The sequence below is a fragment of the Ictalurus punctatus genome, chromosome 16 (genome assembly GCF_001660625.3).
Source record: "Ictalurus punctatus breed USDA103 chromosome 16, Coco_2.0, whole genome shotgun sequence".
In the NCBI taxonomy this organism is placed as follows: domain Eukaryota; kingdom Metazoa; phylum Chordata; class Actinopteri; order Siluriformes; family Ictaluridae; genus Ictalurus; species Ictalurus punctatus.
In genome coordinates this window covers 26773083-26785582 of record NC_030431.2, presented here as the reverse complement: position 1 = coordinate 26785582, position 12500 = coordinate 26773083, and the positions used below count along the sequence as shown (strand labels likewise).

The 12500-nt window shown below is 41.0% G+C and overlaps 3 protein-coding genes across 4 annotated transcripts in view; 1 reads left to right on the top strand and 2 right to left on the bottom strand.

The window, feature by feature from the left end:
• Positions 1-858, bottom strand: part of trappc13 (trafficking protein particle complex subunit 13) — an 11757-nt gene extending 10899 nt beyond the window's left edge. Inside the window, exon 1 of one of the 2 annotated variants that reach the window (XM_017488234.3) lies at positions 719-858. In XM_017488234.3, the coding sequence (XP_017343723.1) occupies positions 719-794 (76 nt within the window). In that variant the 5' untranslated portion in view covers positions 795-858. 2 annotated transcript variants of the gene reach the window in all.
• Positions 859-1752: 894 nt separating this feature from the next.
• On the top strand, positions 1753-9994 carry trim23 (tripartite motif containing 23). The gene is made up of 11 exons (XM_053686953.1): positions 1753-1907; positions 3260-3422; positions 3853-3974; positions 5285-5563; positions 6450-6632; positions 7433-7648; positions 7970-8104; positions 8533-8662; positions 8754-8864; positions 8969-9093; positions 9559-9994. Exons 1-11 carry the CDS (start codon positions 1812-1814, stop codon positions 9736-9738), a joined length of 1740 nt encoding a protein of 579 aa, XP_053542928.1. The 5' UTR covers positions 1753-1811; the 3' UTR covers positions 9739-9994.
• Positions 9995-10806: 812 nt separating this feature from the next.
• The window catches only part of ppwd1 (peptidylprolyl isomerase domain and WD repeat containing 1), a 7898-nt gene continuing 6204 nt past the window's right edge, over positions 10807-12500 (bottom strand). Inside the window, exons 8-11 of the mRNA XM_053686952.1 lie at positions 12103-12284; positions 11937-12018; positions 11372-11554; positions 10807-11032 (exon numbers count right to left, since the gene is read on the bottom strand). Of these exons, the coding sequence (XP_053542927.1) occupies positions 10889-11032; positions 11372-11554; positions 11937-12018; positions 12103-12284 (591 nt within the window). The 3' untranslated portion in view covers positions 10807-10888. The remainder of the gene's footprint in view (positions 11033-11371; positions 11555-11936; positions 12019-12102; positions 12285-12500) is intronic.

The following is a 12500-nucleotide window of genomic DNA, read 5'->3' as shown; positions in this document are numbered from 1 at the left end:
TAAATAATGTACCTATTATTATTATTATTATTATTATTATTATTATTATTATTATTATTATGCATCATTATCAATTAACATCATTAACTGCATTATTTATTTTATTGTTTTTATTTATTTTTTAACTAATAAAACATCATATCCATGTGTAATTGTTATAATCAGCACGAGGAGATCTAATGAATATTCATAACTATTTATGAGATATTATGAGATATTATGAGAGTAATTAAATAGTTTTTGTGGCAATGATTCAGTTTGACATGAGAGAGAAGGTAACACTTTAATAAACAGTAAATAAGTTTACACTCCCAGCTGGATTAAAATAGGAATAAAAAACTGCTAATAAAGAAAAATTCGCTGTAATAAAAATATGAAAGTTGTTTAATTTATTACGAAGATATCTGAATATAAACATCTCACTGTGTGTTTCTGTATTTCTCTCAGGCTCTATCCCAAATAACTCCAACATACCTATACTAGTGCACTACATACACTAGTAAGTAATAGAGTTTAATCCCTACCTAGTGCACTTAAAAGTACAAATTGTAATTCGGCCCCTCGGCGATTAGCAAGCCGATGTCTAGCCCGTTAGCATTAGCCTAATTGTTTACACTTTTTATAAGACATACTTTTTAACCCAAGTTCGTTTTAAGTTTTGACGCGATAAAAATATGTTAAATACATGTTTTACACAGAAAATGTTTTTAACACGAACCCTTTAGTGCAAGGAGATGCTCCTGTTTAGCCTGATTGACGTCCATTTTGTCTAAGAGCTGACCTTTCACCTGCATGATCAGCTGACTAAGGCAAGCACACAGGAGCAACCCGCGTTTTCGATCGAGGGGATGCTGTAGAGGCCCTCACAGCACCAAAGCGCTATTTATGAGGATCTTGTTTACGTATTATACATATCTCATATAAATATTAGCTTGTCTTATTGATGTAAAATCATTTTGTAAGAAGCTGTTTAGAAATGTCTGCTATATAAATATACTAAAAGATTGATCATACGTCTGATTTTTTTAAAAAAAATAATTCTATAAAATGATTTTTGCACCAAATGATTCAAAATAGTTCTTTGAAATCAAAGTTTTGTTTTGTTGACCGCAGTTTATGAAACACATGACAGCTGGAATCCACTTTTTGTGGATTTTGCTTTACCTCGGGTTCTGTGTAGAAACTCGGCTGCATGAGGGCAGAAGGTTCTAGATGGAATTTACTTTCTGAAAATGTGTTCCTTGAAACCTCTTTTGTTTTTGTTTGTTTGCTGTTGTTGTTGTTTTTGCAGGGTTGTTGCTCTTTTGGGTACTACATAACCTGCTTTTAATAGTGTGTTTGTTTTTACTTAATGAGTTTAATCCAAACCAATATTCTGTGAGTGGATGCTTTTTTTTTTTTACAATGTAGAAAAAAGGCTCTTTGTGCTAATAAATTAGCAAAATATTAATACACACCTTTAAATAATGAACCTAATATTTGTATACATCGATTATTTTGTGTATTTTTATATTGATTTTATTTCATTCTTTGAAACTTTTTCATATATTATTTTCCTGTATTTTATTAATAAATTTAACCAGAGTGTAGCTTTAGTGATAAGAAGGGTTTTAAATAATCGCATTTTATCCGGTTATATAGACCGTGTAGTCCTCACAGCGGCCGAGTCCTAAACGCCTCAGTGTTAGGGAAGAGTGCACTCGGTAGGGTGTAGACGCTACACTGTATCCGCTCCCTGCGTGGGGCGCTACTACAGTGCGTGTGAGGTGATTTGTAATTGGGCCGCTGAGTGACGATGGTGCCGCCTCGGGATGGCTGCTGCTGTCGGTGTAAATAAGCAAACAAACGCAGCATCGATGGAGCTGTGTGTCCGCCATGGCAGAGGAACCACAGGCAACACGGTGAAGGTATGAGCTTTAAATAAAGAACTTTAACCTCTAAACGAGGATTTCCCAACCATTTTGTGCACAGTGGGATTTTCATGTGTGCCGTCGTGGCTTCTGTCGGGCTTGACAACGTTGCAATGTTTTGTATCAACCGTATTTTTATCATACCTGTATTGCAGTTCTCATTTCCTGCCTCGGGATTGGTTAAGAATCCTGAGTATGAACGTGTGACCAATTATAGCGCAGGACTTGGATAGCACTAACCAATCCGAGCGCAGGAGGTGGGACATGACGGAGTGCGGGTAGGAAGGAAAACAAACTCGTATCGGTACTAGCCGGGTTTTGCTAGCTGATATCGAGTCTGACAAAATAACAATAATTTAAAAATATTTAAAACATAAGCAACATGTAGTTTTAACTTGCTATTCTGTCAGTTTACCGCTCATTTACACTCTGCAATTTTGACAAAGTGCTAGCTAGCTAACGCGAGCTAATCTGGTTAACACGATATGTAGCTGAGTTTAGCTAAATCGAGGAAATAAAACAGATTTTAACCTTGAATAAAGTTTTTTTTTAATGAGTTTAATTCTACACAGATGTCTGAACTGGTGATAAGTTATACATCTGCATAAACAGTTTCACCAGCTGAAGGAAAACCCAGACATGAATGAATCACTCTGTGGCTAACGTTAATCCTTTATATGTGTTAATTTCACAGGAATTAGTTATGATTTTTTTAAATTTAAACTCTTAACAATAATAAACGTGTTTTTTTTTTGTTTTTTTTTAATATGTCAGGGACGAGTAAAAACGGCTGAGGTATATTTCTACATGTTTACCCTCATTAAAAATGCCAAACGCTGGGAATATATATGAATATGCACATTGACACGCCCCCAACAGTCTGCCATCGCCTGATAATCCATCCGTAGCCCCGCCCCCGAATAGGTTTTATACAAAAAGTGCTGAAAAATTTTGTTTTAACCACAAAAATGTGTTCAGAAATGTGACATTTCCTAAACTGTGGAATATGAGACACAGTGTCTGAAAGGATTGTAAACATAGATATTTAGTCATTTAAGACAAAAAAATTGTTACTAAAGTACAGTAATACATTATCGTTACTATAGTAACAGCCCGTTCACAAGGCCGTGTACAGCAGACTGATAATAAACCAGTTAAAAAATTTCTGATATGGTAACATTTTCTGTAAGGAGACGTTTATTTAACATTTATGGAAGGAGTCTCTAGTGTCAGTGCTTTGTAACAGAGTTAGCTGTATGTGTATAGATGATATATTCTGAGTATACTGATAAATGTTGTATTAATTTTGGCCCCTGTGTTGTGTGTGCGTGCGTGTGTGTGTCTCTCAGGTGTTGGAGTGTGGAGTGTGTGAGGACGTGTTCTCTCTGCAGGGTGATAAAGTTCCTCGGCTCCTGCTGTGCGGTCACACAGTGTGTCACGACTGTTTAACACGTCTCCCTCTTCATGGCCGGGCCGTACGCTGTCCTTTCGACCGGCAGGCCACTGAGCTCGGTGAGGGGAAACAACGCACTCTATACCTCTGTGTAGAAATAAAACGTCATTAGAGATGATTAAAAATGGTTAATTAATTTGTCTAACAAGTATCAGATTGAAAAATCACAGCAGGAACCATCTGAGACCTGAATGATCATGTGACATGTTTAAAGGGGCGGAGTCAGTGTGTTGATGTCTTTTAATTTACTGTTTACATAATTGTGCAAAAGCTCCACCCACATTTATCATAAAGGCAAACAAACATATAAATGCAGGTTTTTTATTCTGTTGCATTGTCTCACCAGCGTATCTTTAACAAAAAATAAATATTGTAATAGAAATAACGCTCCGCCCACTGTCTTTAAAGACAGGCCACGCCCACACGACAAAACTGGCAGTGACATCATCTCTCTCGCTCGCTCTCTCTCTCTCTCTCTCTCTCTCTCAGGAGACTCGGGTGTGTGGGGTTTGAAGAAGAACTTTGCTCTGCTGGAGCTGCTGGAACGGCTGCAGAACGGTGCGTCCAATCAGTCCGGCATGTCAGAAGAAGCCCTGAGAGAGATGGGAGAGGTCAGATCACAAGATCATGAGATTTTCCTCCACATTTCCTGTTTAAATGAATGATAAATGTTTACTGAATGATATTTCTTCATCATCAAACCCTAACCATATCAAACACTTTATATTATTATCACTCACCTATACTAAACTTATTATACTACTGAAAATTATTATACTGCTGAACTGGAAACATGACGGAACCTGAACTTCAGTAAGGTATTACTGTAACCTCCTGGTAGAGGACTTGCAGCAAATCTAAAAAAACCCAAAAAAACCCAACTAAATACTTTAGTATAACTGCGTAAAGTTTTTGCAGGATATTGATCGCTGATCTGTCTTTACACACATACATATAAAAAGTGCAAAAATATATTTATAATGTGTTAATTATTCACCAGTTTTAGTCATTTTTAAGTGTCATTTTAACTTATGTTTTTTCCACAGGGTTAAAGTACAAAACCTCATCATGAGGTATAAAGAGAGCTTTGTGGTCTAAGGATATTGGCCCAGGTTTATAAAGAAAGAAAGAAAATAAATAAATCCTAGCAAAATGATCAGAACTGCAGTACCAGAAACATAACTTATATTTATATTTTTATTAATAATTATAATCTATATTGGTAAAGGCACATCTCATAGATAAAATCCTTCAAGTGCTTCACAAGGAACAACAATAATAACAGTAATGATATAAATCATGAAGAATAACATGAGAAAAACAAAAATGCCATAAATAAGAAACTGATTTTTTTTTCTTCAAAATACTATACAAGAAAATGTATATAAATAAAAAAATATATATAACTTGTCATAATGTACCCTTTTAAAAATTCTCTTTGAGGAGCGTGCGCTGTACACGTCCCTGTGAATGAGCTGTTGCTATAGAAACCATAACGTATTAGAAAGAGCTTTAATATAGACCTGCGCCGCTGTTATAGAGAATTAATCACCAGCTCCTGACTCAGCAGTGCTGTGGGGTAATATAACTGATTATTAACTCCACTGATATTTGGTCTGTAAAACATGGGAAATGAGGAACAGTGCGTGAGGTTGGTGTTTGCATGTAAATGAGCTGATTTGCATATTAACGTAGAGTAGTGAAGTCGGATTTCATACTCGTTCACAGGAGAGTTTTTTTTTCTTCAAGTGTTAAAATCATATCCTCAGATATAAACCAGATCTTTGAAAAGTTTTCAAGCTCAGTGGTTCCTGATGAGGAGATGGAGGAACCATGCGTAAAGGTTTCTGTGTTCCTGAAAAGGTTCCTGACTGTATTCCAGCCTCCTGAATACTGATGATGAACGCTCTGTCTCCTGCAGTGCATCATACGGTGTGACGAGGACGAGAGCCACACCGCGTCGGTGTACTGCACCGTGTGCGCCACACACTTGTGTGCCGAGTGCTCTCAGCTCACACACTCGACCCGCACGCTGGCCAAACACCGCCGCGTCCCGCTGGCTGACAAACCGCACGAGAAGACGCTGTGCCCTCAGCACCAGGTCCACGCTATCGAGTTCGTGTGTCTGGAGGAGGGCTGCCAGCCCGGGCTGCTCATGTGCTGCGTCTGCAAAGAGTACGGCAAGCACCAAGGACATAAGGTACCCAGAACTATCCAGTCCCACTTCACTGTCTCACTGCTTCGGAATGATCATCAACTCTTAATGTTCACTGTATATGAATGACTAATTACTTCAGAAAATCTGAAACACGGGGATAAATAATGACCTCATAAACCTTCATTACAGAAAAAAGGCCCGTTATTATAAGTGTTTTTGATATAAAATCACGAGTCTGGCCTGTTTAAATGATGTTAAGGAACCCCTGTGAAACTGGAGAAAACAGCAGATTTGAAAATCTCCGTAATGAAAAAGTACCAAGGAAACGGATTCATTAACGAGTCTTCAAACTGCAGCACTCCTGGTGCTGTTCTTATTCGTTTTTCATTTTCCTTTCCTTCCGTTTTTTATTTATTTATTTATTTTTACATCAGCTGAAGTTCAGCACCACATAATGAAAATGAATCCAGAAACAGACCTGTGATTTTTACGGAGTGAGTGACTCTGTTAAGTCATTCATCTGTATTTGATCATCAGGTTATTATAAACACGCGCTGCCCGTGTATGAGCTGGAGGAAATGAGGTCAGTATTCAGGCCGCTGCTTTCCGCGCATGACGTGCTGGTTAGAATGCATTAATGACCTTTTCATTTCAGTACTACACTGCACAATCGCCTCACGTTTACACTTATACCCAGCAAAAAAGAAGACGAGTGCGACCCACGGACCGCTGTACGGGACGAGGATCAGTGTAGTCGAGGACGCAAACGCCATAAACTTTATAAACTCCGGGAAAAGTGTTTAAGCAGTGAAAATAACTAAAGGCCAGACAAAATAAATAGCATGGAGGGTAGTTTTAAATTTTGACCCCCCAGTGATTATGTACAGGTGATGTAGATGGAGTTGATGACAAACCCTTTCTTTCCCAGCATGCAGTTCTGGAAGCTGAAGCCAACCAGATCCGGGCGTCCATCTTGGACATGGCGCACTGCATCCGCACCTTCACTGAGGAAGTGTCCGAGTATTCCAGGAAGCTGGTGGGCATCGTGCAGCAGATTGAGGGAGGGGAACAGATCGTAGAGGACGGAGTGGGCATGGCTCATACGGAACATGTAAGTGTACACACACACACACACACACACACACACACACACACACACACACACACACACACACACACACACACTTAGAGCTTTATCCGTCTGTGTGGGCAGGGATTAATATAAACTGATATAAACCTGAAGCGAAAGAGAGGTGTTTATTTAGTTGTAGCTGTTTTTCTGAACAAAAAGAACTGCTACTGGCTTCAGTGTTTAATTTGTTTAACATTAAATGGGTTAAATTATTTGTCTAATTAAATAGTTCTTACTTAAAGTCACCCTAAAATATCCACATAGTTTTTAAGGTTTAAAAAAGCATATTAGTTAGTGAATATTATTTACGACTCGTTACTATTGGACGAGAAGTGTTATTGCATCATAAAATATAAGAGTCGGTCAGTTTCTAATATGCAAATGCAGACTATGTAAATTAGACTTTAGACACGTTTACATGGAGAAAGGGGTGGGGCTTGTTGTTTTTGTGAGTAGTTTTAATTTGCATATTCATAGTATGCTGAAGGTAAAAGTATAGGTGTCCAGTGTTTTTATTTTTCTGTTTCATCGCCAGTGACTTATTATTTATTTGTAGAACCACCACATTAAGCAATTTTAAAAACAAAAAGTAATGTTGTTTATTTATTCAAATTCTGAGTTCGTGTTGGACAAGAAGTGTTATTGTGTCCTAAAATATAAGAGCCAATCAGTTTCTAATATGCAAATGCAGGACATGCAAATTGCAAATTAATGGCAGTTTTGCACCAGAAATGAGCATGATAACTCACTGTAAGTCGTTCTCCTGGTGTTCCTCCGAGGTTCCTGGCACTGCGGAGAACGCTCGGTCCTGTGTGCGGGCGTACTTCGCCGACCTCCACGAGACGCTGTGCCGTCAGGAGGAGATGGCGCTCAGCGTGGTGGACGCTCACGTCAGGGAGAGGCTCATCTGGCTCCGACAGCAGCAGGAGGACATGACCATCCTCCTGTCTCAGGTGTCCACAGCCTGCCTCCACTGTGAGAAGACCCTGCAGCAGGTACGACCGTAAGCACCAAAATGACCACTTCTTGTGTGCAAAGGGTTTAAAGCAGGACGGAGCAGCTGAAGACCTGACGCCCCGCAGTGTTCTCACTACTAACTATTCATTCGGATCATCGGCTGTTTATATGTTTGTAAATCTGATTTTGTAAATAATAAACACTATGATAGTATTAGTGCACCATCACACACACTACACTGATATAAATTCGCACGCAACGAGCTGGAATTCAGTGGTGTTCATTTTACTGTTATTGAATACAATCATATTTATTTATATTTATCTTTGTATTTATGCTGATGTCTATGTTTACCCCAGGATGACTGCAGGGTGGTTCTGGCCAAGCAGGAGATTAACAGGTTGCTGGAGACTCTGCAGAAGCAGCAGCAGCAGTTTACAGAAATGGCCGATCACGTTCAGCTGGATGCAGGCATCCCTGTAACATTCACCAAGGTAAATACTGAAATGCTGAGGAAATTCTTAATAATGAATGTAAGATAAAGGCTAAATACCGATTGAAAGGTAATAATCCAGGGTAAATACTGACAAATTCTGAATACTACACAAATACTGAATACAAGAAGAATACTGAGCACATAAATGCTGGATACAGATTAAACACTGAATAAAAGGTAAGTACTGAATAGAGACTGAACACAGGAAAATACTGAGCACATAAATGAAGAATGCAGGGTAAATACTGAATACTAAATAAAAGGTAAATACTGAATACTGACCTTATTGTTCTTAGTTCTAGTTAGTGACACGTTGCTTGAGTTTTCTACAGATTACGCTCTGGTGGGCCCTGTGTAAAGAGAACCGGGTTCTGGTCTTGTTTTAAGAGCCGAACCATACTGAACCGTACTGAACCTGTGTTGCAGGATAACCGCGTACACATCGGCCCCAAGATGGAGATCCGGGTGGTGACGCTGGGGCTGGACAGTGCAGGAAAAACCACCATCCTGTTCAAACTGAAGCAGGACGAGTTCATGCAGCCCATCCCCACTATAGGTAGCACCACGGCCAGGAACCCCACAACATGCTAGAACCCTAGCCTGGAGTTAGATTTAACCCCCTCACATGAAGCGTGTTTACGTTTCAGGCTTTAACGTGGAAACTGTGGAGTATAAAAATCTGAAGTTCACCATCTGGGACGTTGGAGGGAAACACAAACTGAGACCGCTGTGGAAGCACTACTACCTGAACACACAAGGTAACCTGCTGCGTACGCACGCACACACACACACACACACACACACACACACACTGTGCATTATTTACCCAGCAGTTCACGGTGCTTGGTTTCCTGCTCCACAGCGGTGGTGTTTGTGATTGACAGCTGTCACAGAGACAGACTGATGGAGGCTCACAGTGAACTGGCCAAGCTGCTGACGGAGAAGGAGCTGAGAGACGCTCTGCTGCTCATCTTCGGCAACAAACAGGTGAGTCAGGAGAACCGCTCCAGGTTCCTCAAAGCACTGTACACGTTAGAGCAGAGTTTCTGGATCCCAAATCTGCAGAACCCTTTCTTATTTCACCATAAACTACACTTTATATCCAGCGCATGTTCCTTCATATTTATTGTCCATTTCTTAAATCTAACTTTCACACCTTCTTTTATCTTCAGTTATATAAGTTACTTGAATTGTTTGCTAAAATAACACTACACCTTAGATCCACACTAGCAGGATTTTGGTTCTGATTTTACTGACACCAATGATACAGTCCTTTATAAATCATTCTTATGACGTGTGAATTAAACACACAAAAGGGAGAAGAATGTAGGATTTCAGGAATTCCACACCTTCCTAGTGTAAATAGTTCAGGATTAGGTACTGGTACCAGTACAGAGGACTTTCTTAGTGTAAAGTGTGTGTGTGTGTGTGTGTGTGTGTGTGTGTATACAGGACGTCCCCGGTGCCGTGTCAGTAGAGGAGATGACGGAGCTTCTGAGCCTCCATAAGCTGTGCTGTGGGCGGAGCTGGCACATTCAGGGCTGCGATGCCCGCAGCGGTACGGGTCTGCACGAGGGTCTGGACTGGCTCTCACGCCAGCTGGTGGCTGCAGGGGTTCTGGACGTGGCCTAATGGACCCGAGTACAGTACCACAACCAGCAGGGAGCGCTAATGAGGAGCAGTTAGCATGCAGGGTGTCACGCTAACTCACGTTTAACCATCAGTCAGTCATCAACTAGTCTCACGGCAACTAACCTAACCGAACAGCGACGCAACGTTACACTGATTTTTAGCTTTTTATGTTGAACGTGATCGTCCTGTGTATTTACTACCAACCGACTTTAAAATTAATTTAATAAATGAATAAAGGTAAAGTCACTTCAGAGCATTTGAAAGAGTTAAGTCATTGTTGTGAGGTAGCGGCTCTCTTCGTTTAGTTTTTTTTATACTAAAGTAGATTAACGATCGCTGTACGCTGTAACATTCACTGAATTTAACGTTTACTGAAGAAACACGAATATCCTGACGTTATGTGATGACGTTACTGCGCCGATATTCTGTTCCTGTTCAGTTTTTATACACACACACACACACACACACACACACACACACACACACACTTTGTGATATTTTTCATTATTTATTTCAGTTTGTGGTGCATTAGTATGCAGGTATGGAGTAGGAAATGTTAAACTCTCGTTACTGTTTATTTATATTTTTAAAGGCTGTTCGGGTTTTCGGAGAGGTTTTGGCGGCGTGGCGTGCGGTACTGCCGTGTTTAAACAAGTGCATACGCTTATAAAGCATTTATAAAGACTTTAATCAGTAACTGTCCTTCATGCACAGCTGTAAAAGCTTTCAGAACAGTAAAGTTCACATTCCGCTGCTTTAACCAGCAACTCTTTACTCCTTCATGTTGGAACAAACCGCGTCCTGTTACATGTACACGTTTTATTTCGCTCTGGTGACCGGAACATTCTTTTTTGTGTAAAGAGTAAAGCGCATGTGTAAATCACTTTCTTTACTCATTCTCTCCCCATTACGAGTTTTAGTCCACGAGCACGGAGCACACCTGAACATTTATTTGTTGTGAACTTGACTGGATTGTTTTGGGGGGGTATCCCTAATTGTTATCCAATTAAAATAGAACAGTGGAAATGTCTCGAGTGTGTTAATCATACACTTTCACACACACCCAGGTTGATTAAAAAAGATCTTTATTATTATACAAAATGAGGTTCAGGACATTCACTCAGAGTGTGTGTGTGTGTGTTTGTGTGTTCTACTTGATGGTAATGTTGATAATGCTGATGTCCTCGTACGGTTTGTCTGTCTTTGGGTTGACCTTGACGTTGGAGATCCTCTGCACCACCTCCATCCCTTTCGTGGTCCGTCCAAACACCGTGTGCTTGTTGTCCAGCCACGGCTGTGAGGAATAAACATCCTGTTAGTCCACTGCACTTCCTGGATTTAAACAGGCCGACTCTACATTCACACACGTATTGCCTTTAGTGAACTAAACACAAAATAAATAACGCAGTAATCAGTGTGAAAATCGAATCAGGTGTGTGATTTGCGTGTTACACGCTCGGCTTCGTCCTCAGATTAGATTAGCAAAGCGAGCTAGCTGTACTAGCTACGTACACTCCCCTGACACACCAGCGACCTCTGCTAACGTCTCTACACGTTTACCGAGAGCGCGTATATAACAGGAGATTAAAGTTGCGAACTGAAGAAACATCAGACCGAGGAATCGGACTCTTACCGTGGGCACCACCGTGAGGAAGAACTGAGAGCCGTTGGTTCCTGGTCCAGCGTTGGCCATGCTGAGTGTGTACGGCCGGTCGTGTCTCAGACTGAAGTGGAACTCGTCCTCGAACTCTCCGCCCCAGATGCTCTCTCCTCCCATCCCCGTGCCCGTGGGGTCTCCGGTCTGGATCATGAAACCCTACAGAGGAGAAAGCGGAAGATCTGGATTCAGAGTGGAGTTAAACACTCACAGTGAGGATTTAATACTGAAATCACACACACACACACCAGTACTCAGAACTCAGACATTACTGCAGACTTCAGTTAGATGAGAGTTACGCACTCGGGGGCGGAGTTTATCTAAAACGGGCATGTCTCAGTTACACTTGATTCTGATCTTGAACTTAAGCGCATGTTTCAGTGAGATCGGCTCTAGTGAGGAGCAGTGTTAAGTCCAGCGCCACCATCTGACTGTTTGATGTAATTACAATGTCACGCTGTAATTTATGTGTTGGCAGCAAACACACCGGAATGTTACTCGAAGACAATATTACATACAGAAATAAGACACTATTCATCACCTTAATGACACGATGAAATAAGTGTCCGTTGTAGTAGCCGTTCCTGCTGTGGACGCAGAAGTTCTCCACGGTTTTGGGGCACCTGAGGAACAGAGGAACAGCACGTCAGTGTAAAAGCACAGCGGCATACATCTGTGCTGGTGTGAACAGGACGAGCTGCACGTACTCCACAGGATAGAGCTTTAGGTGGATGTCTCCCATAGTGGTGTGGACGATGGCGCTGTCTGAGACCCTTTTCGGGCCTTCTGCCTGCGTGGCGGCCATCACCTCCTCTTTGGACGGCTTCTCGTTGAAGACGTCTCTGTCAGAGTCGGCGCTCTTGGTGTCTTCTGGCTCTCGCTTTGTGAACTGTACACAGGTGAGTGACAATATTACACCATGCTGTTACACAGCATCCTCCTCCTCATCACCACCTTCATCCTCCTCATCCTCATCCTCTTCACCTGTCTGACTTCACTATGCTTCTTATCTACAGTCTTCAGATCTTCAAAAAACAGCTAAAGACCCACTTCTTCCGTGAACACGTAACCAACCCATAAAAAAACCAAAACCTGCTCTGGCACT